Here is an 18,557-nt window from a genome sequence, read left to right on the forward strand (position 1 = left end):
AACCTTGTACTCATGAGCAGTCACCTCCTTCCCCACCCAACATCCTCCTCCCAGTCCTATTCTGGAAATTTTGTATAAATAAAATTGTATCATATGTGGTCTTTTTGATTGGCTTCTTTCACTTAGCAAGGTTCATCCATCTAGTAGCATGAGTCAGACCTTCATGACTTTTTTTTTTAGTTTTAAAAAACATTTTTTAATATTATACAAACACACCATAGAGTATGTTCTCTTGTAAACACCGTGTGGGCCAAGAAATAACGTCAACTCCCCTGAAGCTTTCATGCCGCTTCACACTCAGTATTCCCTTCTCGCCCCTCATTTAGAGTAAGAATGACTTTTTCTTCACCATGTATCATCAAACAATATAGTCTGCATCACTGAAGACCTTCATTACTTTCTATACTGAATATTATTCCATCGTATGGATAGACCACATTTTATTGATTTGTTCATCAGTGGATGTGTATTTGGATTATTTTCATTATTTGGCTGTTGTGAATAATGATCTATGAACAACCACATAGAAGTTTCTGTGTGGACATGTGTGTATTTCTCTTAACTATATATCAAAGGGTGGAATTGCTGGGTCATATGGTTACACTTCTTGTTCTTTGCATACATTTCCATTTTAGGATGTGGTATATTCCCCACAAGTACTCACAGGTCTGCTTGCTCTGTCATGCTGTGAGCTTCCTTCATCTCAAATACGCCATGGAAACTAGCACCTGCAAAGCACTAAACAAATATGTGGGGGGCCTCCACTGCTTCAGATGATGCTTACAGGCAGAGTAAGACCAGGCCTGAGAGCTGTCCATCAGATCTTACCACAAGGAGGTCATTGGTAAGCTTGGCAAAGAGTGGGGGCGAAAGCCTGATTGAAGCGTGTTCAAGAAAGAATGGGGGGGGGTCTTCCCTGGTGACCCAGTGGGTAAGACTCCACACTTCCAATGCAGGGGTCCCGGGTTCGATCCTTGGTGGGGGAATTAGATCTCACAATGCATGCCACAACTAAGAGTCCACATGCCACAACTAAGAAGTCCACGTGCTGCAACTAAAGATCCCGCATGCGGCAATGAAGACCTGGCACAGCCTAAATAAATAATAAATATATATATATATTTTAATAGAAAGAAACAATGGGGAGAGAGGAGTCAGAAAAGGAAGTACAGATCATTCTTTTGAGGAACTTCTCATAAAAGAGAGCAGAAAAATGAGACAAGGGCTAGATGGGAAAGTGTGGTTAAGGCTATTTTGGTTTTTGAAGATGTGAGAAATGACAGTATGCTTGTATGATGTTGTAGAAAGGTAAAAGCTGATGATGGAGACAGGTGGATAAAGGCAAGAACGATGCCCTCAAGCAGATGAGGGGAGATGGGATCCTGTGCATAAACAGTGGGAATGATTCCTCCCCTAAAATTCATATGTTGAAACCCTAACCTCCCCTGTGTCTGTATTTGGAGATAAGGCCTGTGAGGAAGTGATAAAGGTTAAATGAGGTCATACGAGGAAGTCCCCAATCCAATAGAGCTGGTGCCCTTCTAAGAGGAAGGGACACCTGAGCCCTTCTCCCTGCCATGTGAGGACACAGCCAGACAGGAGCCCTCACCAGGAACCACCCTGGCTGGCACCTGATCTGGGACTTCCCAGCCTCTAGAGCTGGGACAAATAAATTTCTGTGTTTTAAGCAACCCAGTCTATGGTATTTTGTTCTGGCAACCCGAGCAGACTAAGACAAGTAGAGAGACTGGTTTTAGGAGCGAGGAGATTTCATCCACAGTAACAGGAGGCAAAACACATGGGTACCCATGCAGCTGGGTGAGATGTATGGTGGGAGGGTGGGAGGTGGGAGAAGGGTTCTCCTCAATGTTTTTGTTTTCAGTGATACGGGAAGCAAAGTGAGCAGTTGAGAGTTACAGGGTTGTGGGTCTAAGAAGAGTGATGAGGAGGCAGTGAAAGGACTCAGCAACGCAATGAGGACATCTGAGAAACACTGTGAATCCCTTTGACATTTGCGGTCATTGAAGTGAAACTCATCAGCTGGGTGGTGTGTTTCTCTCCAGGATGTTCGGCGGTTTGGACGCAGGGAGGGAACTAGTAGAGGTGACTATAGCCACAGCTGGGATTTGGCCCAAGGAGGGGGTAAAGAGTGATGGTAGAGGAGCGATTACACTGAGGAACACTGGAGACCCCAAACAGTGAGGAGAATGGGGACTCAGAGCAGCTGAGGGCCAGGGAAGAGGCAGGATGGCTAGCTTGTGGGTCCCGGTGGGGCTGCGGGAGTTTTGGACTCAGGGTCCTGAAGGGCGTGGTATGGAAGACGGCAAGCAGAGACGTAGCTGGGATGGCGAGGAGCTGTGGGCATCACTAATGAAGAGGTCAGGAGCAGGGCCAGGGCGGTGCTGGGGAAGGAAGACGAGACCCCTGGGGGAGACCACGGCAGGGAATTGGACCTGTAGGTTTTGAAGACACTCAGCTTCTGAAAGGAGCAGCATCAAGCGGGAATGGTTTCCACCTGGTGCTCTTCACAGCACAAGGGATAACAAGGATAACACAGAAGAGGGCTCCCAGGTGGTGGTGACCTGCTGGTGGGAGCACCCAAGCTGGGAAGGAGCGATGGTCCGAAGGCCAGGAGGAGGACCCCTCCCTCTGGGCCCAGCGTACAAGGCCCACATGAGAGGAGAGCTTCCCCTTGAGAGGACTCCGGGAAGCAGCAACCTCCGGAAGAGCCAGGGCTCATGAGAACAGAAAGGGGACACGAACATTCTTCGTTAGAGGACACTAGGAATTTTACTGTGGACGGATGGGGTCCGAAAGGGCCAGAGACAGCATGTGGAGATAAAAGTCAGAAGATAAAGGATGTTCTGAGAGTCCTGGGCTCCCTGCAAGGGCCTGGAATAAAGGTTTTGACGAGATCAGTTGAAGACACACTTTGTTAGGAAGCTAAGCCACCTAGAGGTGGAGGAGCAGTCTTCCACGAGTCTGCAGGGCTCCCAGGTCCCTGCCTCCCTCTGCTGAGAGCTGTGGGGAGCAGGATTGAGCTGTGTCACTGGGCCCCTTTTCCAACACCCACCTTGGAAGGAAGAAACATCTCCTCTTTTGGGCTGAAGACTCTCACGTGACGGGAATTCCAGGGAGAGTGCAGGCTCAGGAGTGAAGGCCTTTGCACATTGACTCTGGGATCTCGGGTTTCTACAGTGGCTGCCCAGGAGAGAGCTGGGGCAAGTCACCTCTTTATCCAGGAGAGGCTGCTGTTCTGTATATACCTTTACAGTTTCTTTTTTTTCCTTTTGATCATAAAATTTACTGATCAGGATACAGATTTTAACCCCCCAAAGTATTTTATAACTTTTCGCTCTTTTGCCACTTTAAGGTATTGATTTCTCACTTAAAACTGATTATAGATAGGAAAGAAGAAAAAAAATAGATGAATTTTTTCAGGTTAGTATTTTCTATTGAGAGGTGACATTGCAATTACTATTGAAGAGTTATTTCAAACATATACAATAGTACATATAGTGGTTTCTTAAAATTTAGGCATTTGGGAAAAACATGAAATTGTTACTTATATTCTCATATTTTACAAATAATGCACATTTTACAACAGAAATGTGTTTTTCTAATGATAAACTTATGCTTCTGAAACAAATTCTCTAAATATACAATTAAATGTTTAATTTTCTTTTTTTAAATTAACTTTTATTGGAATATAGTTGCTTTAAGAGTTCTCTGCTGTTTACCTGCCAACGTGACAGCCAACTAACATGATAAACTACTGTTACTGACCCTTCAATGAACTGTTTTTCCTTTAAAACAAAAGAGAAGTGGATTATAGATTGCAGTAAATCTTCACCTCCTGACGCATTTTGTTTTTCTACCCTAACAAGAAAAAAGGGAATCACTTAGTCACATATATACATACTTACATTATTTACAATTTACATTTCTCCAAAAACACAACTTATAATAAACAACTCAGCGCCATGATAGTATCTGGTGATATTCAGTGTTGGTGACAGAGGAGAAACTAATGCCTGTTGTTTATTAGTCCTGTTTCTTCTACAAAACATTGCTTCTTATAAAATGTCCATTCAGGTTAGGCTTCCAACGTTTCCTTAAGGATGAGGTAATAGTCAAATGGTAAATACTATCCCTTCTCAAGGCCTTTGAAATCACTTAATTACCGTGCGTTTTGTTTCATCTTCTGTTACCAAACAACAGGTGCTATAAAAGAAATGTCTCATATTAGTATAAAATGCAGTCAATCTGTATTGCAGTCTATGAGTCTAAATTACCCTCCTATTCTAATGCAGGTAGCCCTTTTGTAATAAACCCATCAAAAGCAAGGTTGCTAGGCAGCAGAAATGGAGGGAGATTGGTCTCGGGCCCTCATGGGATGGTAGCTAGAGATCCACCGAAGTGCTACCCTCAGTGCACAGCTCTAATTGACAGTCCCATCTTCTGAAACCAGCTCAGCCTCTGAGCATAACTGAAAGTCTCCAATAACAGGGCTGAGCCCATAAGACCCATATGTAAATTGTCACCCCTCCTAACAGTCATCTCCTTCTTTGCCACAGGAAGCTCCTGGGCGTGGTTTTCCTCTTTCAGCTTTTCTTCCTGATTATTCACCTCCATGGTGACGACAGAATACCCCTGGGTAACTCGGAGGAAATCAGCCCAAACACCCAGCTACAGCCTTGCCTGAGCAAGTCCCTTCGAACTGAGATTCTATTTCATGGCCATTTTTGTCTTCCCCACAGTCTGTATTTCCATAGACCAGGTCAGACCAGAGTTCCCAAAATATCTGCATTCCTTTGGTAACAGGAGTTGGTAAAAAAAAATGAGTGCTGGGGTCGCAGGGGTTAGGTAAAGGTAATAGGAGTTTTCCTTACTAAGAACCTTGTAGAACGTGATCTGAAATTTTGAGGAGGATAAAGTGCGTAGCACTTCTCCATCTAGTCCCGGCAGACATGGGCTCCCCTGCAGGGATCTGCACCCCTCTCTCCCCTCCCTGTCCGCAGGGGTCTCTCACCCACCACAGCCAGCTTCATCAACTGCCCAAGAACCTGGCCTGCATCTCCAGCTCCGCTGCAGGCTGAGATACCACCTGCAAATCTTTCTTCCCAGAGAAACGGGGGACTCTGCTCCCTTTTTAACTTGGTTGACTCTGATATCTGTTTTCCGGACATTTACCAAAAATGAAGCATACCAGCCCTCCCAGAAACTGTCTACATTGAACCGTCTTGGTGAGAAGTGTAACATCACACCCATCTTTCCTCCGATATCGGATCGTACTTGGTTGCCCTCCGATATTTCTAATTGGGTTTCGCTCTTCCTGACACTGTTCTCACAGGGATGTGACAATTTTGCCTTTCCTCCTGGTTATGCTTGCCCCTCTCCCCAACTCCTCCCCCTCCATCACATCTGTAACCCTTTAACAACTGAGTTCAGGGAACTTCCCCTCTGCAGCCACAGTGGGCTCTTTGAATCTAAAAGGTATTATTAAATGGGCAGGAAACATACAAAGTATGGTACAAAATTTGAATAGCAAACAAAAATACACTGAGGCAAGTAAGCCCCTTGCCCACACCCAGACCCACCCTACCCAGGTTTCTCCTTGGGATGTTACCCTAAGATGTCAGTTTTACCTTCCCAGCTCATCGTTCCAAAGCAACGTTTTTCATGCAAAACTCTCCTTGTCCAGAACCTACACGGACCCCCTATTCTCATATCACTCGATTTTAATGCCCTCGACTTCCAAAAACTTTCTTGCAAATATTGTCTCTTTTGCCATCTCTTCAACTTAATGTTAAGCAGGTTGACATCTTTGTCAAATAACCATGACTGGTTTCGCTCCCCTGCAGGTCTCTGCTGCTTCTCTCAGCTGGAACACCTTTTCCACTCTGCTTTTGCTTTGCAGCTCTAGCTCACATGGTACTCCTTTCAAAGTCTTCACAATTATTCTGGACTCTTCACCTCCCCCTTGCTTCTTGCCCAGCCCTGACCATCCATTTCCACCCATCGCCATGTGCTTCTCGCCTAAGTCTTTCCAATTCTTACATACTCGTCCATCTCCCCAGCATGACCATTAGCCTCTCAGGGGTAGGAACCTTAATATACGCTTCCTCTGAATCCCACACAACATCTAGCCTCACTGGGTATGTATATTGATCTCAAGCCATCAGATAACACAATGCCGGACATCTAGTCATCTCCATAAAGGTTTGTTGAATGAATAAAGGAGCAGGTGAAGGAATGAATTCTGGGATACCCCATCACATTTCCTGGTGGCCCTGCATGACAGCCCTCTCCTGAACAACATTCCCCATCACTATTTGTGATGGCCACGCCTCCACTGTGACTAACTGGATATCAGCAGAGGCCCTCCTCGGATCTCGCCCTCACCTGCCCTCACGCACGTTGCTTCAAGCCTGAAACGCCCCATCTCTGACCACAGCCCCTGAGTCTTCTACCTCTCCCCCCACACTGCTAGCATGCCTACCCCTCACCTCATCCACGGCTGCCCGACTCCTCTCCACCTCCCTGTCCACGGGGCCTCCTGGCCCGCCAACCCCTCGCGGACTCACTACCCCTGCCCAGCCCGCACCCCGCAGCTGGCTGAGCTAACCCCTAGAATCCCTTGCCCCAGGCCTTCGGCTGCAGCTGATGCCTCCGGTGACCTGGTCACTGTCCTGGCCAGCAGCTGGGGAGAAAGGAAGCCCCCAGCCCATCCGTTGGTCCCACTGCTCCCAGGCCCTTGCTACCGTGAGCCATCTTTCCACTCCAACCACTCACACAGTGGCTTTCATGAAAGTCGGCAAATCGCTCAACCAAGCCAAAGGCCTTGACCACCGCCCTCTTCTTTTGCCTCCCAGCAGCTCTAACACATGACCTCCTCCCTCGGATCCCTAACGGGGTGCCACCTGGCTCTCCTCTTGGACTCCTCCCCTCCTGGCTCCTTCGCCTCACCCACCACTCGAGGGCCTCCAGCTCCTCTTTTGTGGTGACCTCAGATGCTCAAGGCATCCATTAACTGTCTTGGCGAAGATGCTCCCCAACCTGTAACCCCAGCCCCAGCCCCTAAAACCGCTTCTCCAATTATATGCTGGATGTCCCTACCCACGGGACGTGCCCGCACCCAAACTCAGCCTGTCAGAGCACAAATTCTCCTTCCCAAACAAGGGCCCCATCTGGCTCCTCCGTTATGCCTGGCAGGGCCACCAAGGGTCAGAACTCCTGTTGCTTTTGGCTCCTTTTTTGAAGAAGAATCACAACCATAACAGCTCACATTTATTGAGCACTGTTATGTACCAGTCACTCTTCTAAGCTTTTCGCTTATACTAACTTGTACCTCAATGTTATTATTTCTATGCTATTATTACCTACACTATCATTGTTATTTCTATACTATTGTTATGCCCACCTTCCACAGAAGAAAACTGAGGTGCAGAGAGTTTCTTTGACTTGTCCGAGGCCTGTGAGAGGTGGAGCTGCCACTGAACCCCAGGAAGTCTGGCACCAGGCTGCACTCTCCACTGAGACGTTGTTTGTACAATATCCATACTTTCTCTGAAACCTAGCCCTCTTTTACTTCTGCCACAATCACCCTGATGCAGCCTCTGCTCTGCTTGGCTCGATTATGTTATTTATCCACCAACCAGTGTCCCCATCTCCGGCCTCTTGTCTATGAATTCACCCTATGCTTTACCAGCAGAGCGATCTTCCCAAAGCATAGCTCTGCTCAAAAATCTTCAGTGGTTTCCCAGATAAAAATCACCCAACCTCTTGGCAACTCTCTCTCAATATTTTGGCCTGGCTCAACCTCTAACCCACCAACATATGCTGCCCCAAAAGCGATGACTTGCCACCCCTACCCTGCCCTTTACAGCCCTGGGCCTTCACCCTTCCCCTCATCCTTCAAAGCCCAGCTCACGGGCCCCTGCCTCCTGACCACGGGGACTCTGCCAGGACGGGGCCTTCTGGAGCCTCCTTAGGGCGACTTACTTCACCCACAGCCGCCGTTCATTGTGTTTGGATCCTACCTTTTGCTCATCACACGGGCCCAGCTCTGACCCTGGCTCCTGAAATGAACCCTACCCTTGGCTCAGTCTTCCCGGGATGGGAGAAGGAGGGAGTAGACTGTGCTGGTTAACAGGATAACCCGTGGAGTCTGAAGACCTAGATCTGAATCCCAGCTCTACCATTTACGAGCGATGTGACTTGACGTCTCCGAGTCTCACATTTGCTGTCTCTAAACAAGCTGTAAAGATACCCCCGTGCAAGGCTCACTGAGAGGGTTCGCTGAGATGTTATGTGGAAAGTGGCTAGTTGGTGTTTAATGAACTGTGGTGAGTATATCTGCTGATGTTACTTGTTACTGTTCAAGGCAACTAACTGACAGATAAGCAGAACCTGGCTTCCCAAGGAATAGGCCCTCGATCGCAGGGCTGCTCTGCTTCTAGTACACGATACACAATGTACCCACTGAGCAGTCTACAGAATACTCACTTAGTTCCCTGTGTGACGACGTGCCAGAAAACCTACAAAAGAAGACAGTTTCATCTCAATTAAAGATCTGAAAAGAAAAGCTGAAATCTGGAGGTGCTGGCTAGAGGCCTGAACTGGGAAAACTCTAAATAAAGCAGAGCCCTGTTGAACCGGTATTTCCTACTCTCCTAAATGCTTACATCAAATTGGCTACAGAGTTGGGCCAAAGAGTTGTTCAAAAATTGTTCATCAGATGACAGAGAAACAAAAACTGTTGACAAACGTTCTTTTCTACAGCAGCTTGTGCAGGAAGGAGGAAAGGCTGGAATGTCCTGGACCAGTGCTGCCTGATAGGGATAGAATGTGAGACACGTAAGTAATTTAAAGTGCTCAGTAGCCACATGACACGGTGAAAAGAAATGGATGAAATTAATTTTCACGATATAGTTTATTGACTAGCCCAACATATCAAAAATATTATTTTAATGTGTAATCAGTAGAAATACTATTAATGAGATATTTGACATTCCTTTTTTTATAAGAAGTCTTACAAATTTGGTATCTGTTTTAGACTGATGGCACATCTCAATTTAGGCTCTCATGTTTCAAGGGCTCATCAGCTACACGTGGCTCATGCTACCATCTTGGACAGCACTGGTTTGGACGTTAAGATATGGTCCCACATGTATGCATCAGTTTCCTCCCCATCAAAGGCATCAGCTAGCCTGGAGCCATGCTAATGGTCCAGCAGCCAAGTCCACAGGCTTGACTGAGCTTGTGTAAGTGTCAACTGCACCTAGCCGATGGAGCTGTTTATGTTCAACTCTCTCCCCTCTGAAGGCTCCATGCCAAATGCCTCACCTTCCCAATTTTTGGCTTTAGGGTTGGGATGCTTGGTGAAGTAATTATATTTTAGGACAAATTTTTTTGAGGTTATATGGTGCTATCAGTACTGACCACTGGAGTAAGTTTCCCTCCACTGGATAAACTTAAAAAAAAAACAACTTAAATCAGCCAGGTGTTTTGGGGTTATACAGGTACTCAGTGCTACTTTTCTTTGGTTCAGGAGTTCTGGTGATAGACTCCCCGAAGAAAAACACCTGAGTGGGAAATTATTTTGGTTTCTGGGGACCCATCTGTTAAGGAGATGATTAACTATACTACTGCTATTTGGGGATTAAAAATAACTTTTTAAAAAGAACACGTGAGCTCCCCAGATGTTTTACTTATTGGGTAATGATGACTTAAAACTTTCTTCAGCTGATTTTTTTGTAACTTGTTTGGAGGAGATTCAGTTGACCAATAATTTATCACATTGGGAGTTTTGTGGTATTTGAGACCTATAATATAGAAATGGTATCTTTGGGAAATAATATCCTAATGCCAAAATCCCAAAACAGTCTAGGTCAGCACTGACCAATAGAATTTTCTGTAATGATGGAATTGTTCTCTATTTGGTGTAACATGGTAGCTGCTAGGTATCTGTGGTACCGAGCACTTAAAATGTGGCTAGTACAACTGAGGAACTAAATTTTAAATTTTACTTAACCTTCATTAATTAAATTTATATTTAAATCACCGCACATGGCTAGTACCCACTGTATGGAACAGTGCAGATGTAGGGAAACTGAAATCTAGTTTGTGAACTTAATTCAAGACAGGAGTGTGAAATGACATGAACCCCAGATGCCATCACCTTGTAGAAGGCTTATTCTTCAACATTCCCCATGCGAATGACAAATCAGTCTTGTAAATTTCCTTTTGGTGAAGGCTGAGATGGAAAATGTTAGGGCTTCAAGAACCACTACTCTGAAATTTATAGCGTGGTCAACATCCTCTGAGACTTAAGGATGGGTTTCTTATCACCAGGAAAGAACAGGCTGGGACCAGGCTACCAGGTCTCCAGGGGATACAGGTTGCTTTCTGGGTTGGCCCAAGATCTCAGGAGACGGAGGAAGGCTCAGGAAGGCAATACAGGTGATACCAGGGATTTTTACCCACTGCATGTCACCTGACTCAACAAAAGTTCCTTCCTACCCGGACCTCCTTCTGGGCTATAAGTCATGAAAACTATTACCATGGCAGCCAAGAGTAAGAGGACTTATGCAAAATCTGGCTTGGAGACCAGAAATACATGTTGAGGTGGACCACAGATAGGAGGCTGTGGAACAATCCCAAGTATGTTTGACTGTGTTCCCACTCCTGTAAAGCTCTCTATGGCCCAAGGATTCATTCTACCCCAAGATAATGTAGAATCTTGGAGAACCCAACACAGTCAGTAACTCCAGACAAGTACAATAAAAAAAGTTTTGTTTCTTTTGAAACAGCTAAAATGTCAAACTGTTTTCATCTTCAAATTAATCATTTTCTGGTCTTTGAAAAACCAATTCCAGTTTGAAAACTTTTTTTTTTTTTTTAAAAAGAAAGCATACATACATTTCAAAAACACCAAACCACATATTATTGCTGGTAGTATGGCGAAAAGTGCAAATCTGTGCCTTGTAATGTCTGAAAAAAAGAAAGAAATACAATTAGCTGAACTGACGAAAACAGAGATACAGTGGCTCCTCTTCATTTGTATATTCTGTATTTGCAATGTATCTACTTGCTAAAATTTCTTTGCATTCCCCAAACCAATACCTGCAGCATTTTCACGGTCATGCGCTGACATGAGCGGAAGAACGGTGAAAACTGTGTTGCCTGATGTACACATTCCCACGCTCAGGTTCAAGGCAATGCTCTGCCCTTGTGTTTTGGCTCTTCTACTGTAGACATGGGCCCTATCTGTAGTCTATTTAGTGCCATGTGTTGCACATTTTTGTGCTTTCGTGTTGGCTGTTTCACTGTCTGCAATAGCCCCCAAGCACAGTGTTGAAATGCTGTCTCGTGTTCCCAAGCATAGGAAGGCTGCATGTGCCTTACGGAGAAGATACACGTGTTAGATGAGCTTCGTTTAGGCATCAGTTATGGTGCTGCTGGCTGTGAATTCACTGCTCATGCACCAACCACATGTATCCAATAAGGTGTCTTTAAACAGAAACACACAAAAAGCAAGGTTACGTATTGATTCTTTGCCAAAAATGTTGTGACCAGAGGCTTACAGGAACCTCACCCTGTATTTCCCCGGGACCGATGGTTCAATATTCACTAATTCTGTGTTTACAGTGACTTAATAAAACACAACTCCTGTGAATAAAGAGAATCAGCTGTGTTTCTGAATAAACTTATATGCACAAGGCTGATGCATATCAGGCCCAGTGCTTTTTATTAAAAGCAGTAAATATGCCACTTTTCAGCCATCCCGTCCTGCCCGTGGAAGCACAACTTGGCGTCGTCTGCTCGGCAGGGCAGTGTGGCAGCCATGCACAGCAAGTCTCAGAAATGTGCAGCATACGGCAGCTGACACTGTGCTGAATGATGTGCCTACAGTCTCACTGAATTGTTGTGGCAACACTGGATTCGTGCTCTAACCTCTCAGTGCTTCAGTTTCACTATAAATGGAACTCATAAATATGCCTCCTGGGGCTATTGTGCGCATTAGCTGAGTCAGTACACTTAAGATCCGCTATTAGCTATTACCATTATCCTAGAGAGTAGATGCTATTGGAATCTCTACTAATGTCCTTTGATCCTGCAATTGCATTTCTAAGACGTTAACCTACAGAAACGATCAGTTATGTGCCCCCTTCTCCTTCCAAAAAAAGCACAAAGATATCTACCACAATCTTATAATATCAAAAAGCTAAAACAACCGAAGGGTTCGCGACAGAAAAGAATGATGGGGGCTTCCCTGGTGGCGCAGCAGTTAAGAATCCGCCTGCCAATGCAGGGAACACGGGTTCAATCCCTGGGCCGGGAAGATCCCACATGCCGTGGAACAGCTAAGCCTGTGTGCCACCATACTGAGCCCACACTCTAGAGTCCACGAGCCACAACTACTGAGCCCATGCGCCGCAACTACTGAAGCCTGCGTGCCTAGAGCCCATGCTCCGCACCAAGAGAAACCACCACAATGAGAAACCCACGTACCACAACAAAGAGTAGCCCCCACTCTCCGCAACTAGAGAAAGCTCGCACACAGCAATGAAGACTCAATGTGGCCAAAAATAAAACAAACAAATAAATAATAAAACAAATCTTGAAAGAAAAGAATGATATGTTCATGAGGTGGACTCCATCCACCTACTAAAAATCTAAGGGCAGAACACTGAGGATATGGTAAAATGATCACCACACACTGCTAAGGCAGAGGGTGGGGTCACCCACAGCAAGTACAACATGGATAAGACAGGGGGGAGAGGAGGAGAGCAGAGGGGAGGGGAGGAGAGGGAAGGGGAGAGAGAACACGAATGAATGAATGAGAATATGAACACACACCCTTTCCTCTTAGTAGGAACACAGGTGGGTTAGAGAAAGTTGGCAGTAATCCACCGGTATGATGTGAGAGGTCTTGGGCCAGAAACTGCTAGTTGCTCCCCCGCACCTATTCTCCCCTCTTTAGTAAAAGAATTCAGATTTTCAGCTGAGCATACCACCACTCCCCTAAAAGATTCGTTTCTCAGCCTTTCTTGCAGCAAGGTGTAACCATGTGATAAGTTTTGGGCTGTGAGATGCCAGAAAGGTTGTGTGATATTTCTCAAAAGTCTTCCTGAAAGGGGTAAGACACACCATTTCCCCCTCCCTGGGTCCTGCTGTCTGAGTCTGAGATAGCGGGGAGGTGGCAGGAGGTGAATCACACCTGAGGCTCTGACAGCTGCATAAAGCAGCAATGTGCCCAAGGCTGCCTACCTCCAATTATTATTAATTTTTTTTTAGTTGAGGAAAGTTAATCATTTATCTTTTTTTTAAATTAAAGCATAGTTGATTTACAATGTTGTGTTAGTTTCAGGTGTATAGCACAGTGATTCAGGTGTGTATATACATGTGTGTGTGTACATATATATTCTTGTATATATATATTATTTTTCAGATTCTTTTCCATTATAGGTTATTATAAGATATTGACTATAGTTCCTGTGCTATACAGTAGGTCCTTGTTAATCTACTTTATATATAGTAGTGTATATATGTCAATCCCAAACTCCTAACGTATCCCTTCCTCCCCAATATTTTTTTCTTACCATGAAAGAAGTAATCTACATTTTTAAGTCACTGATAATTTTTTTTAAATTTTAAACAGCTGAATCTAATGCTACTTGATACAGGCCCCTGTAAAATCCTTTCTCTCACGGGATGATGCCAGAAGCTGTCATCACTTTGGGACAGCAGATAAGGGAGATGAAACAACAATGATGCAAGTTCTTAATTATGTTCTTCCTTCTTGACCTGGCCATTGCATTGACAGTTGCTCACTCCCTCTTCACTTCGTTTTGGAGATACCATGTTCTTGGGGTTTTCTGCCTGTCTCCCTAGTGATTCTGTTCAGTCTCCTTTGCTGGATCCTCTGCCCTTAACAGCCCCTAGATGCTGGAGTCAGGACTCAGTCCCAGAGCCCCTCTCTCTGACAACTGCTCCCTCCACATGATCTCTTCTAGTCCCAAGGCTTTAAACGCCTCCTTTACTCTGATTATGCCCAAATCTCTATCTCCAGCCCTAACCATTCACAAGACACCTAGACTCATAAATCAAAGCACCTTATTTGACGTCTCCATTTGAAATCTAACAGGAATCTCAAACAACACCTCCCAACCCAAATGCTATAAGCATTTCAGTATGTATTTCCAAAAGATAAGGATCCTTTGTAACACATAACCATGCCATTATCAGACTCTATTTCCTCCACACATCTGCCTTTCCCCTGCTTTCCAGTCTCAACAAATAGCAACACGATTCATTCTGTTGCTTGGGCCAGAAATCTAGGGGTCATTTGAGTATTTCTTATTAGACACCCTTTTTCCCCACTCAAACCATTAGAAAATCCTCGTTTCTATTTTCAAAAGATATCCTAACTGGAACCACTTCTCCCAACTCTACTGCCCTTGCACTAGTCCATGACACCATCCTCTCTCGCTTAGACCAAGAGTTTCCAAATTAGGCACATACGCCCCAGGGAGCACATAAGATGACCAATGAGGTGCAAAAAAGTTAGAACCTCTATTTACTTTTACTACTTACGTCATTCTTTAAGTTTTTTAGATTTTGTATATGTTTTAAAATTGTACAAGTTTTACTTATTTTGTAGTACATTGTGGTAGAAGCATCTGTTGTTCCCCAATAACCAATCTCTCCTTTTCACTCTGGTAACGGAGCCCCTGTTTTAACTGGGGACGTGGCCAGCCAGCTAAAGATGGCACTTCCCAGCCCGCCTCACCCAGATGTGGCCATGAACTCAGGCTGGTCAAGGGGGTGTGAATGGAAGTTACGCATGCCATACTTGATCTTTAAAGGGGAGGACCAGGCTCTATCCCTCTCCTATGAAGCAGAGATGCAAGCCCCTGTTTGACTCCAGAGAGCACCATTTTTAAGCTATAAGCATTTCAGTATGTATTTCCAAAAGATAAGGATTCTTTGTAACACATAACCATGCCATTATCATTCTTAAAAAATTGTGTTCAACATCATCAAACATGCAGTTGCTGTTTAAATTGCTCCTATTTTTCACTCTCTTCTGTTTGAATCAGGACCAAATAAGGTCCATACATTGCAATTAATTGATATGTTTCTTAAATTTCTTTAAACTGTAAGTCCCCCATCACCTCTCTTTTTCTTCCCCTTAAAATTTACTTATTGAAGAAACTTCAGTCCTATAAAATCTTCCAGTCTGTACTATCATTTAACATGGTATGGTTCTCACTAGCCAATTCCTATGAATCAGCCCCCCAATTTTTTAAAATTTGATTTATTTTGAGATATATACTATAAAGAGTCAGGATGGTGTCATGGAAAAAAACTCTGGAAATTGGAAGACTTAAATTTCAATTTTATTTCCATTACTTAAGTGACCTTGGAGAAGTCACCCCACCTGGCTGAACCTGTCTCCCCAGTCTTAAAAAGTAAACAACTCCTATCCAGCCAGTCTACAATGGTGGCAGTGAGGAACAAATGAGACGGTTATTTGGAAGGGTTGCCAAAGCACAGCAAGCTAGTCAATGGAGTTACTATGTTTCACTGATAAAGCGTTAGCAAGTCTGGAAAAAAATCAACACTTGAAATAAGAGGCAGTATTTACCTGTTACTCCTTCATGGATTTATATCTGTTAGGAGGCATGCAGCGGAAAAGCAGTCAAAAGTCAACACGGGAAAAAAAGAGGCCCTAGACTTAATTAGTGAAAAAAAATTAAGATTATTAAATTCAGGCTCAAGATTTACATAAAAGAAAAAAGTACTCTCACATTTGGTTAGTGGAGACCAAGGACAGGACCCCAGATTCATGTTTCATGTGTCCACATGACACCAGGATTTACATGACTTAAGAACTATCTAAGAAATATTTCTCAAACTTTCAAAATCTACAATGTAATGTAAACTATCAATTTGGGGAAAAATGTTAAAGACAGATGAATCATAATTATTTAATAAGAAAAAGGGTCTGTCGGACTTCCCTGGTGGCGCAGTGGTTAAGAATCCGCCTGCCAGTGCAGAGGACACGGGTTCGAGCCCTGCTCTGGGAAGATTCTACATGCTGCAGAGCAACTAAGCCCATGCGCAAAAACTATTGAGCCTGTGTTCTAGAGTTCATGAGCCACGACTATTGAGCCCATGTGCCGCAACTATTGAAGCTCAAGCACCTAGAGCCAGTGTTCTGCAACAAGAGAAGCCACTACAAAGAGGAGCCTGCGCACCACAATAAAGAGTAGTCCCGCTTGCAGCAACTAGAGAAAGCCTGTATGTAGTAATGAAGACCCAACGCAGCCAATAAATTTAATTAATTAATTAATTAATTAATTAAAAAAAAAGTATCCACCTGCCAATGCAGCCGACATGGGTTTGAGCCCTGGTCCAGGAAGATCCCACATGCCCCGGAGCAACTAAGCCCATGCGCCACAACTACTGAGCCCATGTGCTGCAATTACTGAGCACACATGCTGCAACTACTTTAGTAGTTGCCTGAGCACCTAGAGCCCATGCTCTGCAACAAAAGAAGCTACCACAATGAGAAGCCCATGCACCACAACAAAGAGTAATGCCCCCCACTCGCCACAACTAGAGAAAGTCTGAGCACAGCAACGAAGACCCAACACAGCCAAAAAAAAAAAGTTTGTCTTCAAATTACTAATACTTATTTCATATCAATGAAGGGATGCTATCATGGCAATCGTTTCTCAAGGTATCAACAGGAAAAAGCATCTTACTTGAGCATTCAATTCTAAGGGCAAAAGTTAAATGAAAACTGTGCGAGGGCAAAATGCTTGAAAATCTTAAAATATTCCACATAATCCTATGGAGGATCTTATTGAGAAATTATTTCCTTCAAGTATGTTGACTCTTTGAACACCTGAAGCTTCTCAAGATTTCAACTTGCTTGTTTGTTTTATAGACAGTCAACTTCTTTCTCCTTGTCGGTTATATGCACTGCGCACATGTCAAAGCTAAAAGCACATGGTTTTGTTTCTTGTTCTCACTGTAAAGCATACAAATTGCATTTCCACACTGTATACCCTGGGTATTATACAAAACCCAGTAAGTGGAATTATGAAGGAATGTTTGCTCCAAGCATAATAACTGCCATAATCCCTGCAGCCGGTTTTTTATCCTCTTGGCAATTTTGTGACTTGTGCAAATTCTCTGAGTGACACCTCTGTAGGCCTGGTCTTTTCTCTGTTTTTAGGGATCCAATCTATTAGTTATGAATTGGAAGCCATTTTGTACTTTTTCTGGAAATATTTGTTTGTTTTACCCAAGAAGTCACGTGCTTTGTCTGTAAATGATATCATAACCTTAATGGCTTTATGTCATTATTTGAAAAGTTTTTAAAAGTATAATACATGGGAGACTTAGGGAAAATGGATCAGGAATCAAATAAAATTCAAGTTTTTTAATATTTATTTGTTGAAAAAGATCATTAAAAGGATGTGACTGTAAGCGGACTAGAGAACTGGACGCAGGTGATCGCTCCTCACTGCTTCTTGTGCTTAAAATGTATGTGCTCCAAGCCGGTCCCACCGTGGGAAATGTTTTCAAGGATGCAGCCTGGAGAGAACTTCAAGGATTGAGACCATCCAGATGGTCCATGTGACTGAACCCATGAAGATCTCTACATAAATTCTAAGATTTGGCGAGCAGACACAGAGATCTACTCCTCTTGCAGTCACCCGAGACAAGCCTCCTATGTAAGCTTCCTTGCTTATTAAACCTGCCACCTACTAATCTGGAGTGGCTGCCTCCTTCTTCAGTCTCTCCTTGCCCCCCAGATACAGGGGCCAATTTACAAACCAACATCATTATGTCTACTAATTGCCCTTTTCTGTTTCAGTTGTTCAGAAAAAAATTTATTTGGGACTTCCCTGGTGGTCCAGTGGTTAAGGCTCCACCTTCTCAATGCAGACGGTCTGGGTTTGATCCCTGGTCAGGGAACTAGATACTGCATGCATGCTGCAACTAAAGATCCCACATGCCTGCAACTAAAGGTCCCGCGTGCTGCAACTAAAAAGATCCCACATGCTCCAATGAAGATCCCGCATGTGGCAACAAAGACTCGGTGCAGCCAAATAAATAAATAAATATTAAAAAAAAGAAAAAAAGAAAAAAAATTTATTGACAGAATCACCCTATCCCAGCCCAAGGAGACTCACATTCTCCATCTACCCTAGAATCCTGTTCACACTTCACAATTGTGATATTATCCTGAAATATAGTACTTACTATTTTCATCTCTTATGCTTTAATGAACCACTTTTAAATTACTGATTCTTCTGTTTATATACGGGGGATATAATGTATAAAGCAGATAAGAAGAATTGTAAATTACAAACATACATGATGGGACTTCCCTAGTGGCACAGTGGTTAAGAATCACCTGCCAATGCAAGGGACATGGGTTCAAGCCCTGGTCCAGGAAGATCTCACATGACTCAGAGTGACTAAGCCCATGTGTCACAACTACTGAGCCTGTGTGCTGTAACTACTGAAAC

General features: G+C 44.0%; 1 protein-coding gene across 1 annotated transcript in view; it reads right to left on the reverse strand.

Moving 5' to 3' along the window:
* Positions 1 to 2,798: 2,798 nt before the first annotated feature.
* CD58 (CD58 molecule) overlaps positions 2,799 to 18,557 on the reverse strand; it is a 45,856-nt gene continuing 30,097 nt past the window's right edge. The window contains exon 4 of the mRNA XM_057720088.1: positions 2,799 to 4,224. Within this exon, the coding sequence (XP_057576071.1) occupies positions 4,208 to 4,224 (17 nt within the window). The 3' untranslated portion in view covers positions 2,799 to 4,207. The remainder of the gene's footprint in view (positions 4,225 to 18,557) is intronic.

Source organism: Hippopotamus amphibius, chromosome 1, assembly GCF_030028045.1.
Source record: "Hippopotamus amphibius kiboko isolate mHipAmp2 chromosome 1, mHipAmp2.hap2, whole genome shotgun sequence".
NCBI lineage: Eukaryota > Metazoa > Chordata > Mammalia > Artiodactyla > Hippopotamidae > Hippopotamus > Hippopotamus amphibius.